Source organism: Micromesistius poutassou (assembly GCF_964030765.1).
Source record: "Micromesistius poutassou genome assembly, chromosome: 8".
Taxonomy (NCBI): Eukaryota; Metazoa; Chordata; class Actinopteri; order Gadiformes; family Gadidae; genus Micromesistius; species Micromesistius poutassou.
The window spans coordinates 17,499,258-17,520,225 of NC_140278.1; the positions used below are offsets into that span (position 1 = coordinate 17,499,258).

The window sequence follows — 20,968 nt, forward strand, 5'->3', positions numbered from 1 at the left end:
GCAGGATAAGGAGGACTGGTACTGTCAGTGTGGGGACAAGAGTCCCACTGAGCTGCTCCACTGCTAATCCCTCCGCCAGCCCCAATTAGTACCTCTGGATCACCTCCTCTCCTTGTTTACGATCAGGTGTTGTTCAGGCAGGGACACTCGCCCTTAATTGAGAATATTGTTTGTGTGTGTGTGTGTGTGTGTGTGTGTCCACAGTCGATTAATCTATCCAGGTGCAGTGACCCTGATCGTCGCTACCTTCACGTTTCCTCCAGGGTTTGGTCAGTTTATGGCCGGGGAGGTAAGCAGCAGAACAGAGCTCCGTTTAATAAGAATGTCATACCTTCACTCTCTACCACACCACCGGATGTTTTAACGGTTCAATCTGAATTTGTATGCTGTCCATACTTTTTTTTTGGAATGAAGCTAAATTAAATTGTATTAAATTAAATTAAATTAAAATAAATCAAATTAAGTTAAATTAAATTTTATTTAAGTTCATTTAAGTGGGGCGGCATTAGCTCAGGAGGTAGAGCGGGTTGGCTGGTAACCGCACAAGGTTGCTGGTTCGATCCCCGGCTCCTCCTAGCTGAGTGTTGAGGTGTCCCTGAGCAAGACGCCTCACCCTAATGTGTGCATGAATGGGTGAATGTCAGTCAACACTGTAATGCGCTTTGGATAAAAGCGCTATATAAATGAGGACCATTTACCATTTCAGTGAACTGACTCAACTGTGTCCCTGCAGCTCATGCCCAGGGAGTGCATCAACTCCCTGTTTGATAACTTCACCTGGACCAAGATCAACCCGGCGGCACTCCCCCCGGGCCTGGGCCGGTCCTCCGCCTGGCTGCACCCCAACGTCAGCGTCTTCCTCATCCTGCTGCTCTTCTTCGTCATGAAAGTGGGCCTTCTTTAAAACGTCTCTATTAGTCCTTGTGAAATATGACTGGGTTGTGTGATGGTGAGTTTGGCCTTATTTCCCTCCTCCCTGCTGTAGTTCTGGATGTCGGCTGTGTCCACCACCATGCCCATCCCCTCTGGGGCCTTCATGCCAGTCTTCATATTAGGTAAGAAACCCTGGACTCACTTTATAACCCTCCACTAAGTCTTGATCTATCCTGTGTTGAAGTCTGTCTCTCTCTCTCTCTCTCTCCCCCTCTCCACCTCTCTCTCTCTCTCTCTCTCTCTGTCTCTCTCTCTCTCTCTCTCTCTCTCTCCGTCTCTCTCTTCCCCCCCCCCCCCCCCCTTGAAGGGGCCTCATTCGGTCGCCTGGTGGGGGAGATCATGGCGACTCTCTTCCCAAACGGGATCCTATTTGATGGCATCGTCTACAGCATCCTGCCGGGAGGCTACGCTGTCATTGGTCAGTCCGCCACACATTCAGTTTCCCTTCTCCTGCTCAACCAAACCCTTGTGGAGCAGCTTTCAGTTGATATGCACATCATGCCTGCAACAGACTTCCAAACCGTCTGAGGTCGGCCTCCACAATGTTCTTTTGATTCACTGAAAAGTCTGCAACAGCTTTTCATTAAAAAGTTGGTCTACGCTGGCTTTTACCTACCTTCTTCAAATGAGTGTCTTTTATTGGATTGGATTGGTTAACCTATTGGTTATCCATCCTTTATTTGATTGGTTATCCTTTAAAGTGTAGCAGCCACACTCCACCTAGGTGACTTTCACTGGGCTCCTCCAGAACACGGACTCGGGGCGGTGGTGTCGGAATGGTCATGTATAATGTAAATTGGCTTCAGTACAACAGTACATGGAGATGCTGCTCCATGTTGCCATGCAGGAGATCTCTCCCTGAGTGTGTGTGGTGACGTCTGTTCTAACCTGTGCAGTCTCATCACTCAACGCACAACAGTAATGTGCTGCCTCAACCAGCCCCAGAGTCACTCGGGCCAGGTGAGGCTGCTTAAACCAGCCCTCATCCACACACACACTCCACAGCTATGTACTAAAATAAAAGATTAAAACTAGTCTCCTTCCCTAGAGTGACTGTGGCATGGATTTCATTCTTGGTGTCCTTCTATTCCCCTCGTGGATCCTGAGCCCCCCTGTGTTCCTTCCTCATCTTCACATCTTCCTCTCCCAGGGGCGGCGGCCATGACGGGCGCGGTCACCCACACCGTGTCCACGGCGGTGATCTGCTTCGAGCTGACGGGCCAGATCTCCCACATCCTGCCCATGATGGTGGCCGTCATCCTGGCCAACATGGTGGCCCAGGGCCTGCAGCCCTCCCTCTACGACTCCATCATCCAGGTGAAGAAGCTGCCCTACCTCCCTGAGCTGGCCCTGGGACACATCAGGTAGGACGCCACGCTCATCATCATCATCATCATCATCATCATAATCAGAATTATCATTATCATCGTCTATATGATATATATTTTGCTGCTACTTTCTTACATATACATAGTAGACTCTTATATTTTATTGTTTATTTTTAGGATGAGTAAATGTCTTTATCTGTTGTGCCTGTGCACTTTATCTGTTTCACCTTGGGATAGAGAGAAACATATTTTCGATTCCTTTGTATGTCTGGTACATGTAATATTGGTATTGACAATAAAGCTGACTTCTGACTTTTGGACTTTTTGACATCAACCAATCTAAGTATAACTCGGTCGGCTCCTTGCCTCCTTCCCCAGTAAGTACAACATCTTTGTGGAGGACATCATGGTGCGGAGGGTGAAGTTCCTGTCCTCTCACTCCACGTACCGGGAGATGATCAACCTGCTGGAGAGCACCAGCCTGAAGACCATCCCCCTGGTGGACTCCCGGGGTAGGACGCCCCCTCCACCCTGACCCCAGAGCTCTCCACTCTACCCCACCCACCCGGTCACCGTCTGACACCACCCCTCTCTCCCCCCTCAGAGTCCATGATCCTATTGGGCTCCATCGAGAGGACAGAACTGCAAGGCGTCTCCGATTGGTGGCTCTCGGCGGAGAGGCGGGTCTTTGAGAAGGGTCAGGGTTCAGGTGGGCAGTGCGTGCAGCCCAGCTGGGAGTCCTTCGCCTACGTGGACGAGGAGGAAGGAGAGGAGATTGCGAACAAGGTGTCACAAACAGATATGATACTCTATGTTGAAGTGTTTTGATGACTTGCCGATTATTAAAGGTCCCATGACATGCCACCAGGTGTGGTGTGATTAGCCCTTACAAGCCGTTTTGAAAATCTGTCTGTTATGACATCACAGATGTGCATGTCCACCTAGATGTGTGACGGATAGATGAGCAACGTTTGCTACAGTCCACTGGGCAGGCTGGTAGACTGATCTATCCAGCACACATCTAGGTGGACACGCACACCTGTGATGTCATAACAGACAGATTTTCAAAACGGCTTGTAACGGCTAATCACACCACACCTGGTGGCATGTCATGGACCGTTAATAATTATGTTGTGGGATTTTGTAGCAACGACCCGTTATCTGTCCTCAGTCCAGTCCAGCAGTGGATGAATGCAACGGCCCTGTGGCGTCCCCGAAGCCCCAGGAGTCAGGAGACACCAACCACAGCACCTCAGGTACTAAGCAGCAGACAACACAGGGCCCTAACTCAGGGCCCTAACACAGGGCTCTAACACAGGGCCCTAACTCAGGGCCCTAACTCAGGGCCCTAACACAGGGCCCTAACACAGGGCCCTAACTCAGGGCCCTAACTCAGGGCCCTAACTCAGGGCCCTAACACAGGGCCCTAACACAGGGCCCTAACTCAGGGCCCTAACTCAGGGCCCTAACACAGGGCCCTAACACAGGGCCCTAACTCAGGGCCCTAACTCAGGGCCCTAACACAGGGCCCTCACACAGGGCCCTAACACAGGGCCCTCACACAGGGCCCTAACTCAGGGCCCTAACTCAGGGCCCTCACCCAGGGCCCTAACACAGGGCCCTCACACAGGGCCCTAACTCAGGGCCCTAACTCAGGGCCCTAACACAGGGCCCTCACACAGGGCCCTAACCCAGGGCCCTCACACAGGGCCCTCACCCAGGGCCCTCACACAGGGCCCTAACTCAGGGCCCTAACTCAGGGCCCTCACACAGGGCCCTCACACAGGGCCCTCACACAGGGCCCTCACTCAGGGCCCTAACACAGGGCCCTCACACAGGGCCCTCACACAGGGCCACACAGCCCGTGGGTACCATTAACCCCTCGATTCAATTACATTTTATTTGTATAGCCCTTAATCACTGGTACAGTCTCACAGGGCTTAACGGGCCATGTGTTTATGACAGCCCCCTGACCCTAGCTCCCCACCAGGGCAAGACAAAACTCCCTTCATCAGCAAGGAAGAGATCCTGAGGAGGAACGCAGAGAGGGGGATCCTTCCTTCCAGGGATGGTCAGGAGTGCAGTGGGTGCCATATTTGACATACATACATACATACATACATACATACATACATACATACATACATACATACATACATACATACATACATACATACATACAGGCAAAACATTTAAAATCGGTGATGGGGTGCTGGCCGGTTAACCATAAGGAGAGTCCAGGCATACAGTCGCAGTCACCGCAACACGCTACAACCGACAGCATAATGAATTAGAAGGGAAAAGTTCCTAGTGGAAATGTAGACTGCTGCTAATTCCACATCCCATTCATGTGTTCCACGTCCACACCGTGTTCCCTCCAGATAAGAGCAAGCTGCCATCGGTCCGCAGGGCCCTTCAGAGGATGTTCTCGTCCAACTCTCTCGCCGCCCAGGCTGAGACAGCGGTAAGGGGATGGGCGATTGACATTGGTCAATGGAAAGGCTCCAAGCTTTTTCAGCCTCAACTTTCAATAGCATCCAATGATAATTGTCATAGTACATGTGATGGATGGATGGATGGATTTATGTGCGTATGAATGTATGTACAGTATGTATATATGCGTGTATGTATGCGTGTATGTGTGTTCTGGGTGTGTGTGTGTGTGTGTGTGTGTGTGTGTACAGTATGTATGTATGTACATATATACATATATACATGTAGAGCATTTGTTATGCTCACGTAACAGCGGCACACTGTTGGCGTCATCTCTTTATTAGGTAACACTGTGTTCACATGTCCATAGTAACTGTTGGATTTCACTAACACTGTGTTTGTGTCTCCAGGAGGCTAGCCCGCCTCCACTGAACGAGACCATGAACCCAGAGGAGGTAACACGCCTCCCTGAGTCATTCTGTTCCCATCGCCATCGCTCTCTCTGCCTCAAAGAGTGCCTCAAAGCACTCTCAGTCAATACACAACCCACTCTTTGAAGTTTGCCTCAACCTCTCTCTCTCTCTTTCTCTTTTGCTCTCTCTCTCTCTCTCTCTCTCTCTCGCTCTCTCTTTCTCTTTCTCTTTCTCCATCTTCTCTTTCTCTCCCTCTTTCTCTGACTTGTGATTGGCCCCTGCAGATCAAGGCCTGGGAAGAATTGGAACTGGATAAGCCAATCGATGTGGAGCAAATTCGAATAGATCCCTCTCCATTCCAGCTTGTGGAAAGAACCTCTCTTCATAAGGTGATTCCAACCCAGACAAAATAGCTCCTCACAAACTGAAAAGCAGTACATGATTATTATGTGAAGATACTGCCCATTGAAAAATAAGCTTCTGTATATTAACATTCAGTTATAATTCAGAAGCCTAGGCATCACACCTCTCATATTGTATAAAGACGCGTTTCATTCACAAGAAACCAAACTTTGTGTCTATCCACCCACCCATACCTCTCTCTCTCTCTCTCTCTCTCTCACTCCCTCCCCCTCAGACCCACACTCTGTTCTCCCTGCTGGGCCTCAGTCACGCCTATGTCACCAGCATAGGCAAGCTGGTGGGCGTCGTGGCGCTCAAAGAGGTGAGAGCTCCTGGCGTCAGCCCATTGGCTCCGTCGTGGGCGTGTTGCGCTGTTGTCTTTGCGCTCCCAGCCGGACCGCTGGGGCTGTCACAGGACAAACCCCCCTGCTGGGGGCTGCTGGGAACTGCTGGGAGCTGCAGCACGACGGCCCCCTCGCAGCGCAGGGTTTGCTCAATGGTCCTGTTGGCTTGGTGGGGTGTCCTTTAATGACCTGACTCTCTCTCTTCTTCTTCTTCTTCCTCTTCTTCTTCTTCTTCTTCTTCTTGTGAAAGTTGCAAAAGGCCATCGAGGGCTCCACCCGCAGCGGGGTGAGACTGCGCCCCCCGCTGGCCAGCTTCAGGGACAGAAGCCGCAAGGCCAAGAAGCACCAGCCCCCGACCTCCTGCCCCTCCTCCCCCACGGGCGAGAGGGAGCTGTGGGGGGAGGGCAGCAGCAAGAGGGAGCCCAAGGAGGACTTCGGGGCCACGCCCGCCAGCGTCACCACCCCCTCCTCCTCAGGAGCCGAGGGAGGGGACTCGGCCCCGCCCTCCCCCAGAGGGGTGGCGACGTGCGGTGCCGCCGGTGATGATGGCATCACCACAGGAGACGAGGAGGCCCCGCCCCCTCCGCCGCCGCCGCCGCCGCCGCCAGGGTCCCCGTGTCCCTCTACCTCCTCCTGCCCTCCCTCGCCGTCCACCGCTGCTCCCGCCTCCTCCTCCTCCTCCTCCTCCCCCTCCCCCTCCTCCTCCCCCCTGGCCCACGGCCCCCTCCACCCCTCCTCCCCCGTCCTCACGCTGGCCTCGCTGCAGGAGGAGAGGGAGAGCGAGGAGTCTGACGACGCACTCTAGGAGGAGGAAAGACTTTTGATACTCCTCTTTGTTCATTCTGGAAACCCAGCGACAGAACTGGGAGACTGGCTGCTTCCTGGAGGAGGAGGAGGAGGAGGAGGAGGAGGAGGAGGAGGAGGAGGAGGAGGAGCACAGGGGGCCTGTCAGAATAAAAGCCCCTCACAAACATTCACATCTCAGTGAGAATGGAGCTGCTAGCCTAGACCCATACTTTCACTTTTTTCTACTCTTAACACTCACTTTTTTGTTTTCCACTTTCAGTCTCAGGAGTCCCGTGTGTTTTCAAAGCGCGCGGCAGTTGTGACCACTTTTAAAGAGAAATCAAACCCACGCACTCAAACTGCGCCCGTGTCTTGGAGATAGTGGTAGAACGGGAGGGATGCGTATATCTTTGTTTGCATTAGTCTGGTCATTTGTTCTTGACTACTGTACCATTGTGGCAAAGTCAGTAGCCTACAGCGGTTAGTAGTGTTGGAAATTGAATTATGTATTGTGAATGAAGACCTTAAACTTAAATCAGGTTGTGCCAATCAAGCATTCAATGTTCCCTGGAGATTAATTTAAAATTAAATTATTTAACTACGAGCTTGAGCTCATGTTTACATATAAGTGTAAACACTATTTATATTAGCAATACGAACATGAATTATTATATCAATGAATCATTTTTAAACAATAAATATTTCAGTTTACACACGTCTGATTTCAATCATTCACTCAAGGGAGTTTTGTGGAAAGCCATAGAATATAAATAAATAAGTGTTCACTGTGGCCATGTCTTTTGTGCATGATTATAATAAATATATTGCCCATGAGATTATGAGTAACTAAAGTCCACCCATCCATGATGTAGTTAGTATAGTATTTACTTAACAAGAGGAGAAGATGGCTGCAGTGAGAATGTTATTAATGCAGGTTCACGTATGGGACCTTTACCAACATACCATTATGATAATAATGCTCAACATCATCAAAATAATATAGTAGTGAATATATATATAGTTATATAGTAGAAATAGCAATAATAATAAAAGTGGGCTTCTCCTCTCCAGCCACATAAAAATATAATAAAAGACATTTAACCCTGGGACACCACGCTGTTCGTCCATTCTTGGTAGCCGTCCAACTCCTGAAGGGTGTCCCCCATAAGGAAGACTTCACCCCGAGACCGTGCTGCTGATTGGTTGTTTAACATGAACCCTCTGCAGGCTGTGTCCTTTGCCTGTCAGCGGTCGTGATGAGGAGCTATTTGGGCCTGGGAGTACAAGCGGTCCAGCTTCCTGGCAGCAAGGTAGGCCTCTCTGCCAGCCTCTAAGTGATTGCTGTGTTTGGCCAGGACAGCCCTCCCCCAAAACGCCTCCACCAGCGACTCCACCAGAAACACTTGCCGCCAAGAAGAGGCAAAATGTATGTGGACGTGATTAATCACAGGCGTGTGGACGGTCGGGGAGAGGAGAGGGAAGAAGCGGTACAAAGCAGAAATTGGATTTGTTGGTAATTTATTGGCTCTTTCCCCCCAGCGGAGGGAAAGAGGAGAGGAAGAAAGGTACAGGCCCCGAGGAGAGGGAGGAGGATCTCTCGTGCAGGAAGTAGAGAGGGGAGGAGAAGGAGGAAGAGATAGGGAAAGGAGGAGAGAGAGATTGGTTGACACAGGGGGTAAACCATGAGCCATCGTGTGATAACCTTCCAACAAGCATGCATAGGTATGGATGTTTCACACTGATGTCATCACTTCAGTCCAAAAGACTTAAATCCATCCATTTTTATACAGTGAATTACATAATCCATCAATTATCATAATTTTTTATACATTATTTACTTTAGGTTCAGTGCCACACATCATATGTTAATGCTTAATCTGGGTTTGGCCTCAAACCTCAAAACGTTTTGGTCAATGTGTTAAGTTCCAGTAAAAAAAATAAACGGTTATTTTCAGGCAGTGATTCTTCCAACGAGACAGCAGACGGTAACTGCACACGGACGCACGGACACGGGTAGGCATTAAAGAACACTCGCACAGAGATAAGAGGACAGAGAAAAAGAACAGAGGAAAGAACAGAAAGAAAGATAGGGAGTAAAGAAGTAGTAGAGGAGCGGAAGCAGTGCGATCGTTGCGCGTGGACAGGTATTCCCAGGCGAGACGTCCCGGAGGGTATGTCCCGGACGGGGGCAGTAGAATCATACAAAACGTGAACTCAGCGGGAAATCAATCCAACAGCAGAGAGATAGTCTGTCAACATCCACAGAAATGCATTTGGCTCCTTGTTATTCAATCACTCGTTGATATCATCATATCTAAAAAAAGAAAAACTGAAAGGTGAGCCACACTTGAAGCAGTATCGTTCATAGTTTCATGCATGTTTTTTTGATTTTTTTTTCTTGTTGTGATAAGCGTGGTTCTTTTCTTTGGTAAACTGAAGGAGTGCACATCTTTCAATCAACAGCTGAGTCGTAATCAATCATACAAGCATAGAACTGCCATTAATAACAGCCTGCTCCATCACCTCCGTCCAAAGAGCCAGACCCTGGAATGACTCTGAAAGAGATGAAGATACTGCTGCCAATAGGGCCCCACCTTGGCCTGCAAGAAAACAAGAGACTTTTCACACCTTGTTCATCATTCCTCCCCCAAATCATTCTTCAATAAATAAATAAATATGTGTCATTGTGCGCAAAGACATCCCATTTCCACCTGGCTTTGAGTCCTCTTAACTTGAGCTTCATGTTGTTGGTTTAACAATTTGCCATTCAAACCACAACTGTATCACCACTGTATCACCACTGTATCACCACCATATCACCACCATATCACCACTGTATCTCCACCATATCAACACTGTATCACCACTATATCACGACTGTATCACCACCACTGTATCACCTCTGTATCACCACCACTGTATCAACACTACTGTATCAACACCACTGTATCACCACCACTGTGGTGGGGACATTGAGGATTAACTCAGTACCTTCTCAGTTGGAGGTCAGGCCACTATCCTGATGTTCCATTCATTAGCTTATTCTTATTCCCTTAAAACCACTATTGACCCTACATAGTCATGGTTTGTCGTGGCTATGATAATGATAGCGTGTGGTGTTCTATAGGGATGGAAATGCAATAGATCATCCAGGTTCTTATCTATTATTTGTCATAATATAGTAAGTGGTATCTCAGACAAAAGCGCTCAAAACCTGGCCAAGATGGGCATGCCTTTAAACGGACACATGTCTTTCTGATAGGTCTACTGGGGGGAACTCCAACCATTTGAGTAGAAAAATAAACGTCCCATAACATTGCATAAATAAGCGACCAATAAATTAATCAATTCAATAAACCTACATCATTTGATCTTAAAAGTTGGTCACACAATCATCAGAGGGAGAAGAGACGTGGCTCTGCAACAGAAAATGTCCCGAGTGATTTTGTTGTTGAAGAAGCTGAGTCATAAGTGAGTCATGCACACGGCGGACCAATCAGATCGCAGCGTTCGCCCCTCCCGTGGGGAAACACATGTTCTTCCAAAGGAGAGGAACACATTAGCCTAAAGTCCCAAGGAAGGAAGACACCCTACTATCTGTCCCCCCCTCTCTCTCTCTCTGGCGTTCTATTGTATTGTTCTGTTCAGCTCCCTGAATGACTTGCACGGCAGACACTGAGTGATCCCTGTACACCGGTGGGGGGGGGGGGGGGCGTGTTACTATGGTAACTACGGACCACGCCAGCCCTCCTCTCAGAGCAGTTGGTGAGTGCTCTACTCACGATGCACCACACCCCTCTCTACTCGCTCTCGTATGTGTGATCATGGACAGCAAATTAAGAATCCAGCCATAGTTTTTCTTTTTGAAGTGCAATCCCAAAGTAAGACGGGACGATGTAGGAAGATAGAAAAATAAAGAAATCAGGCTGTACTAAACAGTTGAAACCGTGAGAGAGGCGATTTATATATATTTTGTAACTATTTACATTTGTATATGACAGAGCTGGTAGCCTGTCAGATGGCCAGGGTTTCATCTGGCTATTGCTGGTTACAATTTAGAAACTCCTCTTTCTATCTGTGTGTGTGTGTGTGTGTGTGTGTGTGTGTGTGTGTGTGTGTGTGTGTGTGTGTGTGTGTGTGTGCATGTGTGTGCGTGTGTGTGTGTGCGTGTGTGTGTGTGTGTGTGTGTGTGTGTGTGTGTGTGTGTGTGTGTGCATGTGTGTGCGTGTGTGTGCGTGTGTGTGTGTGTGCGTGTGTGTGTGTGTGTGTGTGTGTGTGTGTGTTAATGTGTGTGTGCGTGTATACCCATTTTAAACAACTTGTACAAATTTGTAGAACAATCTTTCAATCTTTGACTGAAACATATTTCCGTTCCACAAAGGAGACATTGAAAGACATTTAAGACACAACACTCTTGGATTAAAACAGATTACGACTGTGTATTATGCCTTATTATAGTACATTCCATAGTGCTCCACAGCCCCAGGTTACTACGACGACTGTATGGGAACAAAGCAGCTTGGGGTTGGGTGCTGGAGGTGAAGGAGTGGAGACGTTTACCGACAGGTGTTTCTCCTGCAGTTCCAAAGGCCACCTCTGTTCGTCCGGATTGCATCAGTGCAAAAGGAGAGATTCTCTCCCTCTCCTCCATTCACATCCATGACCACCACAGAGCCGCTCCGTTCAAGAAGACACACAGACACACACCCCCACCCAGGCCCAGTCCAGGCTCAGTCCAGGCCCAGTGCAAAAGTCTGTACCGCCACATATCGTACAAGTACTCCATAGTACCAGTAACATGCGCACCGAAAGACATAGTCAGAGGAAGCCCACTCTGGTCGACTACAATCCAGGTCAGGGGCGTCCCTGGTGTTTGCCCGGGTCTGTGTCCGCAACAACGCCTGCTAGTGTCTGCATTTTAGAGGACCCAACTGCAACTCACAGAAATGTAATTGTATTTTTTTTAATTGAGGTTTCAGAAATTGTCATAATTGTTGCTTTGTTTGTACTTTTCTAATCGTGTCCCATAATACTATTGCTGGGTGGTAACCTGTACTGAAGTGGTAGTGGTGGAAGTAGTAGTATTGGTCGTTGGTAGTCGTGGTAATCAGGGTGCGACGGTAGTGACGGTAGGGACTTTTACGATTGTTACTTGATTAAGCAATACATCATATATTTAATGATAGCTGTAAACAGAGAGGCTCTCCTGTTGGAAAGTATTGTTTTTGTATATATAAATATATATATGTATATATATATATACATATATATATATAAATATTTATATATATCATACACGTTTACATTAATTTTAGTGTTTTTCTTTTTGGTATTTATTAAAAAAGTATTGTTATAATTGAAGGTATTCTTACAATAGGTATTTATTGTTATCGTTACAAGACGATGATCGGGTCAGGTTGTGTGTCTTTGTTGACAGCATGCATGTTTCCTTGTTCTCCCCCCGTTGTGTTTGGGTGTGGTTGTCACGTTAACCATCAGTCTCTCAGTAGGTTCATCTCTCTGTTTCCCCCTCATTCTCTCTCTCCCCCTCCCTCCCCTCCTCCTCCTCCTCTGTCCTCCCCTCGTCTCCTCTTACAGGATGTAAGGCTTTATGAAGACCCCTTGTGTCCTAGGTTGCATCCTCAGCGGTCCCTAGGAGGCCACTTCCCTCCTCCTCGCCACGTTGACAGCGTTAGTCTCAAGAGTGGCCAGGAAATGAGGAAAAAAGAAACACAACAACGACAACAACCCCCCCCCCCACCCCCCCCCCAAAAAAAGATCAGCGCGTGTCGCTGAGACCTGAAAAGGAACGGATGGATGATGGGAATATGTATCGAGTCATCGCGCTCCCTCCCTCTCTGACGCCCGGGTCAGTCCGGAAGAGTCCCCCCCAACCCCCCACCCCACCCCCCCCCTCCCCTCAGCAGCCCGGTACTCAGTTAGCGGACATGGAGGGGGAGGTGCCCTCCTTCTGCCCCTCGCTCTTCTCCTCCAGAGTCTGAGCATAGCCGGGGCTGACGTCCGAGGCCTTCCGCTCCGTGATTGGCTCGACGGGCGGTTGCCCCGGACTACTGCCGCCGGAGGAGACGTCTCCTGGTCTTGTGGGGGGAGTCAGCGTGGCCGTCTCTGACTCGAGGCACAGTGTCACCTCCTCCTCCTGAGAGGGAGAGAGAGAGAGAGAGGGAGAGAGAGAGGGAGAGAGGGAGCGAGAGAGAGAGAGAGAGAGAGAGAGAGAGAGAGAGAGAGGGAGAGAGAGAGAGAGGGAGAGAGAGAGAGGGGGGGAGAGAGAGAGAGGGAGAGAGGGAGAGGGGGAGAATGAAAGATAGGGAGGGAGAGAGGGAGGGAGAGAGAGAGAGAGAGATGCTATTAATTTAATGTTTGATAGGCATTTTTCCAACTTATGAAAATATCTATTTATACTAGGGTTGTCCATGACTACGATTTTGCAGTCTAATCTGGTTCGTCAGGCCAAACCAATCCTCTACTGATCGTTGAATAACATAAGATATATTTTTGAATATATGCGGCTAAATTATGCCTTATTTGGTGTGACTTCTACATGGTTCGAACACTTTAAAAAAAGTTTAGTTGTTAGCTATCTATATTTATAGGCCAGGCGAAGCGCCTCTATATATGATGACTGGCCCACCATTTGACTCACAAAATATGATGACAATGTCAGTTCATGTCATTCAATTTGACACAGAATATAGGCTAACCATAGCCTTATATATTATAATGTAGACTAATATAATATACTGCATTTATTATAAAACAGCCATGAATTCAAACACTGGCCAGTCTCTGTGGAGACGCAGAGCTCCATTGTTTCACACTCACATCCTATCAGGACCGGAACCAGAGCCATGAAAAGTGTGTAGAAGCGTTTCACTGATTTTCCCCTTCAGATACATGTGAATGACGTGGTTCATAGAACTTATACAGCACCATTCAAATTGGCCTCCCGAGTGCCGACGGAGAGAATCATTTCAATCATTCATATACCAGCGTGACTGGTATATGAAATCTGATGTCGACACAGTATGATCAGTTACCATTGTTGATGGTTCGAGGTCAACCCTAATATATATATATATATATATATATATATATATATATTTTTTTTTTTTATTGATATATTGCACCATTCATGCACAAAGGACAATCAGAGGACTTTATATATAAAGTCCTCAATCAGAGGGCTTTATATATAAAGCCCTCTGATTGTCCTTCGTGCATGAATGGTACAATATATCAATAAAATAAAAAATATAAATAATCTTGTCTTGCCAACTGGCATATTGTCTAAGTCTTTTGGCTCTCATACAGAATATGAGATCGTTTTTATTCCAAAAAGTACCTTTATGAACTCCCTTTTTGCTTGATATCAGTAACATGATATAATACAGGAAAATACTGTCTCCCATCAGGCCCCCCGTGAGCTCACCTTAAACTCCTCCTCCTCCTGCTGCTCCAGAAGTGGGGAGTGTTCCGTCCCGATCACGTCGTCGCCCATGACGACCCCCATGCTGGGCTCCACCACCGCCGCCACGCCCAGGTAGCTCCCGCCCTCCACCTGGTAGGCCTCCGTCTGCGCGCTGTTCCACAGGTCCACCAGTGGCGGGTAGCTGGCCGGGGCCAGGCTGTGGATGGTGCTGTTGGGGGTGGCCTGTAGCGAGTGGTTGGCGCTGTGCAGCCGCTGCTCCAGGGACTGGGGCCCGGGGGTGGGGGGGGGGGGGGGGGGGGGACGCGGGTTTGACCGTTATGAGAGGAGGCATGACATGTGGAACGCGTTAAAACTGAAGGCGGGTTGTCCTCTTGGTTCCACAAAGCGGCCGTCCCCCGGTTTAATGGAGCGCACTGAGGGGACGCGCCTATCTTTGGGGATCACAGATAGTCTTTCCCTGGACACGCAGAAAGCAACAGTGCGCTCTCCCTGCTTTCTTGTTCCTTTTAATTACAGGTTCCCTCTGTGTGTCCCATCTCTCGCTGCTCCCTGCATGCCGGTGTTATTTAATTAAATGTGTTTTTCTAGACCCTTTGAGATTCTTTGTCAAATGTAATAAAACCATGTTTTTTACGTTATGAGCCATCTGAGATTATTAGCCACCTGTTATTGTGTTTTTTTCTTTTTTATCATTCTATTTCTAATCCTAATAATAATAATAATAATATATTGCAATCCAAGGCCAACCTCACATAGCACCTGCAGTCTATCTAGTCAGCCTTGGTGTGATGGATCCCTCCCCCCCCCCCACACATTAATGTATTTCTAAGTTAAGCATGAAAGCCCAGCCTGGCGTTGATCCTACCCCAAGCGTGGCGGAGAGAGTGAATCCTACACCTGGAGGATTTGGTAATTGAGGTTTTAATAAATTAATAAACAATCTCAACTTTGACCTGATGGTCACTGCCCTCTCCAAGTGGCTCCAATCAGATCCCAACTTTGTGTGACCTTACACCCAACAGACTCTAAACACCAACAGCTTTCTTCATTTCTAAACCGAGATGCATGTACTATGAGTGGGGACTGATGTTTTATGAGCCTGATCCTCGTCTTTGTCGAACGTGGCAGTCCACTGACCTGCTGCTGCTGATACTGCAGGAGCTGCTGGTGCTGGTAGTGCTGGATCTGTTGGATCTGCTGCAGCTGATGGAGCTGACTCTGCTGCTGGAGGCTGAGCTGCTGCTGCTGCTGCTGAGGCTGCTGCTGCTGCGGCTGGGGCTGCTGCTGCTGCGGCTGCTGCTGCTGGGACAGGTATTGGGAGGCCGTCTGTCCGTCAAAGCCCTCTGACCCGCCCGACATGACATAGGAGCCGGCGGCCGGAGAGGCCACGCCGGAGGGCTCGTTGTTGATTGGCTCCCAGGCGTCGGAGGAGGAGAGGCAGTACAGGCCCTGGGAGACGTAGGTGTGGGGCCAAACGTCTGCCGAGGAGTGGTGCAGGATCTGGTCTGGAGGAGTCACAGCCAGGTCTTCACGTTAAACTCCCCTTCACGTTGCATGAGTTCAATTAGTCAAACGATACTGCTACTGCTACAATTATTGCTTCTGATTGACTCCTATAGCGAACAAAGAAATGCCCCAAACGTAAAGGATTTGTAGATGACATATACTCTACACTCTATACTCTACACTTTCCGAATCACTAAACTAGTGTCAAATACTTTGACTCATCATATATAGTTTACCTTGCAAACTATGAACAGGAAGAAAACAATTTAAAAGACCCAAACAGAGAGTGGGACTCCATCCCGGTAGCTTGGGTCTGCAGGGTGAGGGGGAGGGGGGGGGGGGGGGGGTGGTTGGGGGAGCTGGCCTGGGACCCGACCTCACTCCGGACAGAGCTGTAGCACATCAACCCTACAAACTGTTGAGTATGTGATCCGACAGCTGCTCTCCAAGGTGGGCTACGATCAGATGGGGAAATGCTTTGGCAACACTCACACTGTAAGCATCCCCACCGAGGTCTCATCTCGTGTCAGCATGACCTCTGACCCTCTCTGTTTCAGACATTTCTGTCCAAGTGAAGGGGGAGGGGATTTAGTTTGACATCGTCTCAGAGCTGGGATTTGTATTAACATCAGTTTGTTTTAAAGATGTTTCAGGTCATGAGATTCAACACATCACATGAAAGAAGAAAACATCACAAAGCAAGATACAACAACACTTTAATCCTCGGCAGTGAACACTCGTTTACAACATGTGTAGCAAAATAAGGTGGCCAGAAATGACCCTATATATATATATATATATATATATATATATATATATATATATATATACAGCGATTTGGTTGAGCCCTGTTAGCCCTGCAGGCAGAGAGAGAATAGATGCAACTAGACATCTTCCTGACCAAGCAAAAGGACACACAGCCGTGTCTGCCCTTCAACATGAGCTCATTAAACGTTTACAGCAGTGTTGGAACGATGGATGGGCCTGACGTCATGTAACCTAGAGACTAGTCTCAGCCTCTTCATTCATTGGCCCTGAGTAATCATGTGACTTGTCCAGAACGTCTGATATATAGAGCACTACATCAGCACTACATCACCATAGAGCACTACACTACACCATACATAGAGCACTACATCAGCACTACATCACCATACATAGAGCGCAACATCACCATGTGACATAGAGCGCTACATCACCATGTTACATAGAGCGCTACATCACCATGTTACATAGAGCGCTGCGTCACCATGTGACATAGAGCGCTACGTCACCATGTGACATAGAGCGCTACGTCACCATGTTACATAGAGCGCTGCGTCACCATGTGACATGGAGCGCTACGTCACCATGTGACATAGAGCGCTACGTCACCATGTGACATAGAGCGCTACGTCACCATGTGACATAGAGCGCTACGTCACCATGTGACATAGAGCGCTACGTCACCATGTGACATAGAGCGCTACGTCACCATGTGACAGAGCGCTACGTCACCATGTTACATAGAGCGCTACGTCACCATGTGACATAGAGCGCTACGTCACCATGTGACTGTGTGGAGTCAGAAAGTTTAGACTGTAAACTCTTAAACGCTCCCTGACAAGGAGGCCTCCACTGCGAGAATATAAACCTACAACTCTCCTCAACTCTCCAAAACGATCCACAGTGGTTTTTTATTTAGCATCTTTACCTTCAGCTGCGACCTTTCCAGTGCAGCTGTGTGAGCTGAACCCCCCCCGCCCCCCACCCCACCAGGAGCCTGGTTCCCCAGACGTACCTCGGCTGGTGATGCTCTCCTGGTTGACCTCGCTCAGGTGGGCCACGCTGCCCTGGTTGGAGCCCGAGCGCAGGCTCTCTCCGTCCATGGACGTCCACGCCATCAGGGTGGCCTGCGAGATGGCAAACTGCTGCAGGATGCCTGGAGGCGGAGCACAACCGCAAGAGCTCCGGTGAAGACGTTATGGCTGTGGCTATAAATCAGTTGGCTGAAATTCATGATAATTCATCCCGGGAGGTGAGGTGGCCTGGTTGGCCGACCCGGGGTTTAATGAATTAGCGTGTGAGTGTGTGTGTGTGTTGTGTCTCAGGATGCTGACCTGCGGCAAATCTCGCCTCCTTCTCGCCATCGCTGAGGTCGCTGTAGGCGTCGTTCTCCAGCCGCCGCTCGTTCTCCCGCTCCTGGGTGGTGATGCGGGGGATGGGCACGCCGCCGGCGCCCACCGTCTGCATGCCCCAGTTCTGCCACTCGATCATGTGGGCCACGCGGCCCTGGGCCATGGCCGTGGGCTTCGTCACCCTCTCCTTCATGGAGCGACTCACGCCTGGGGGGAGGAGGAGAGAGGAGCAGGGGTACAGGGGGAGAGAAAGGAGGAGGAGGAGAGAGGAACAGGAGGTGGAGAGAGGAGGAGGAGGAGGAGATAGGAGGAGGAGAGAGGAAGAGGAGAGAGGAGGAGGAGGATAGAGAAGCAGAGGTACAGAGGAGGGGAAGAGAGGAGGAGGAGGAGAGAGGAACAGGAGGTGACGAGAGGAGGCGGAGGAGAGAGGAGGAGAAGCGAGGTGAAGAGAGGAGGAGGAGAAGAAGAGAGGAGGAGTAGAGAGGTGAAGAGAGGAGGAGAAGAGAGGTGAAGAGAGGAGGTGGGGAACAGGGGAGGAGAAGAGAGAAAGAGGAGAACAGAGGAAAACAAGCAGATGGAAAGTTATCCAATAGAAGAGTGAGAGAACTGAAGGACTAGGAAGGGTGAGGGAATGGGGGAAGGATTAAAACCTGGAGAGATGGAGGAGGGCTGTGGCGGTGTAGGAGGGCCGTGGCGGTGTAGGAGAGTCACGTGTGGATAGGGTCGAGGTGTGTAGAAGGGAGAGGTCGAGGCAGAGGAGGAGGAGGAGGAGGAGGATGTTGTAAATGGATTAGGAGGATGGAGATAGAGCTCCTAAGTGAACACCATATCTTGTCTGGGTGTGCAGAGACCTGTGAAGGCCCCTAATGAGGATGTGGAGGCGTGGCCGCGTCTAAGCGAACCTCCTGAAGAGCACGGTGGAGGAGCTAGATGACGGGACTGGAGACACGTGTATGCTTAATGAGACACCCCCGGTCTCCAGCCCACCGGCTGGGTGTCAGGTATGGCAAGAGAAGCGTCAAAGACGAATATAGGGGGAGGGTAATGGGGGTGAGCTGGTCCCATGTATTGATTAATGCGAAGAATGGTTGCCCACTCGCTAGCTCCCACCACTTCTCCTCGGCTGCCCTGGTTAAGCAGTTTCTCCTCTGTTTCTCCTTGCCGTATATCAGAACACTCTGCTTCTACAGCAGCTACAGCGTGTACTTTTATTTTGAAGGAAAGAATCAGACCTGCCAAAAAAGCTGATGCTGGCTGATATAATCCTGCAATGACGGCACGACTTCTCTAAACCCCTTTTTCTATTTGAGTCTTTCCAGACTGCAGCGTATGAGAAATTACATTTATGCAAATAATAAAATAAGAACACATTCTAGGGCACATCTGTAGGAGACGCACACGCCGCGACAACTGCACTACATCACGGACTGTACCACAACACCTGCCGCTGCAACTGCACTGCACAACGAGAAACACTACGAAACCCAGACAGAGCACTCTGATAAGACACTTTATGGCACACAAATGAAGACATCTACCAGACTGCAAAGACACGTGAAGACCACAGCATCACAACAGATTAAACGGCTGTTCTTGTTGTCACATCCACTTACACAACCACGTAATAAACTACGCAAAACACTACACCTTCCACTCACCCCTTGCCTCTTTTTATAGCAACAAGCCATGTGAAGATGCATTGTGGGTAGTGTATTTTATGTGTGTGTGTGTGTGTGTGTGTGTGTGTGTGTGTGTGTGTGTTGCCTGAATTAATTGCCGTTAGCATCAATGGCAGCCATTGACGAGGGATATCGTAGCGGGTGGGTGAGGGGGTGAGGGGGGGTGATTCAGGGGAACCCATGTTAGGGTGCCATGTTGACCCAAGCCTCATCGTGGGAGGGGGGGAGGTTGAGGCAGGGGCCAACATGGGGACCGTTTACCAGTTCACAGCGACAGACACACACCTGACACACCTGTCAGAGAGGACTTAGCCAGAGCTCCGATCCCATAGGCGTTTGAGTTCCTCTTCAGCCGTGGCAAGATGGATGTGGTGTCTTCCATAGACAGCTAGAGCAGGGAGGGGGGGAACAGAGAGGAGATGGACAGAGGAGGAGGAGGAGGAGGAGGAGGAGGAGGGGGGAGGAGGAGGAGGAGGGGGAGGAGGAGGAGGAGGAGGACGGAGTGTGTGTGGGCGAGGTGTGTGGGCAGTGCACATCATGACACACCAGACAGTGAGAGTTAAAGAGAGAGAGCGAGAGAGAGGGTGAGTTGAGAGAAGTGACGTAGATGGAGGATTAATACGTTGTCGGGTGATGTATGCACAAACAAGCAATCAAACAAACAATACAACAAGAAAATCTCAGAAAATATATGATTTAATAACACCTGCAAATTGGTACGCCATTAGGAAGTGTAGTTTTGAGACCTGTGCCTATATCCAAAAATGGACTAGTATCTGTATCTGCTCACTTCAATTATTAAAGGGACTGTACCATTGAGTCTGAAAGAGAAGGGGAGGGAGGGTGTGAGGGGAGAGAGTCGATTCCTGGGGGGTGAGTGAACTTAGAGCGTGCAAGATAAACGATAATGATAGGGTCAAAAAAAGTATAGGGATGAAGGAATGGTAATCACAACACTTACATTGATTCCTTCCCATGAAAATTCTGAACGTCCATGCTGAGGAAGAAAAATAGGAGGAGAGAGAGGGATGGGGGAAGAAGGAGAGGAGGGAGCAAGACAGAGTAAGAGAAGAGTGGGAACGACAGAGGATATCGATGACGTGCATGGTGAAGAGAGAGAGGAGGAGAGAGGAGAGAGGGGAAGGACGAGCAGGGTCGGTGTGGGGAGAGAGTGGTGAGGGGTAGCAAACCACACATGCCAGACAGAGAGAGAGAGCCATAGAGAAAGAGAGACATAGAGAGGGACATAGAGAGAGAGAGACATAGAGAGAGAGAGCCACAGAGAGAGACATAGAGAGAGAGAGACATAGAGAGAGACATACAGAAAGAGAGACATAGAGAGAGAGAGAGAGAGAGAGAGAGAGAGAGAGAGAGAGAGAGAGAGAGAGAGAGAGAGAAAGTAGGGAGACATAGAGAGAGAGAGACATAGAGAGAGCCATAGAGAGAGAGACATAGAGAGAGCCATAGAGAGAGACATAGAGAGGGACATGGAGAGAGAGAGAGAGATAGAGAGAGACATAAGTAGAAAGAGGGAGGTAAAGAGAGACAATGGAGGAAAATGAGAGAACAATGCAGGACAA

The 20,968-nt window shown here is 49.1% G+C and overlaps 2 protein-coding genes across 2 annotated transcripts in view; one reads left to right on the forward strand and one right to left on the reverse strand.

Annotated features, from left to right (window-relative positions):
- Nucleotides 1–7,350, forward strand: part of LOC311351818 (chloride channel protein-like) — a 27,274-nt gene extending 19,924 nt beyond the window's left edge. The window contains 13 exon segments of the mRNA XM_084471960.1: nt 205–289; nt 734–889; nt 986–1,055; nt 1,241–1,351; nt 2,084–2,297; nt 2,640–2,773; nt 2,866–3,047; nt 3,433–3,517; nt 4,643–4,725; nt 5,105–5,149; nt 5,392–5,496; nt 5,745–5,831; nt 6,104–7,350. Of these exon segments, the coding sequence (XP_084328086.1) occupies nt 205–289; nt 734–889; nt 986–1,055; nt 1,241–1,351; nt 2,084–2,297; nt 2,640–2,773; nt 2,866–3,047; nt 3,433–3,517; nt 4,643–4,725; nt 5,105–5,149; nt 5,392–5,496; nt 5,745–5,831; nt 6,104–6,658 (1,912 nt within the window). The 3' untranslated portion in view covers nt 6,659–7,350.
- A 5,224-nt stretch (nt 7,351–12,574) lies between these two features.
- On the reverse strand, nt 12,575–20,409 carry fam131bb (family with sequence similarity 131 member Bb; the record flags this gene model as incomplete). Its single annotated transcript, XM_084471944.1, has 7 exons — nt 12,575–12,796; nt 14,087–14,350; nt 15,224–15,591; nt 17,373–17,513; nt 17,692–17,916; nt 19,674–19,776; nt 20,350–20,409. Coding segments are annotated over 7 exons (1,383 nt in total), but the record flags the coding sequence as incomplete, so codon positions are not given.
- Nucleotides 20,410–20,968: the final 559 nt, after the last annotated feature.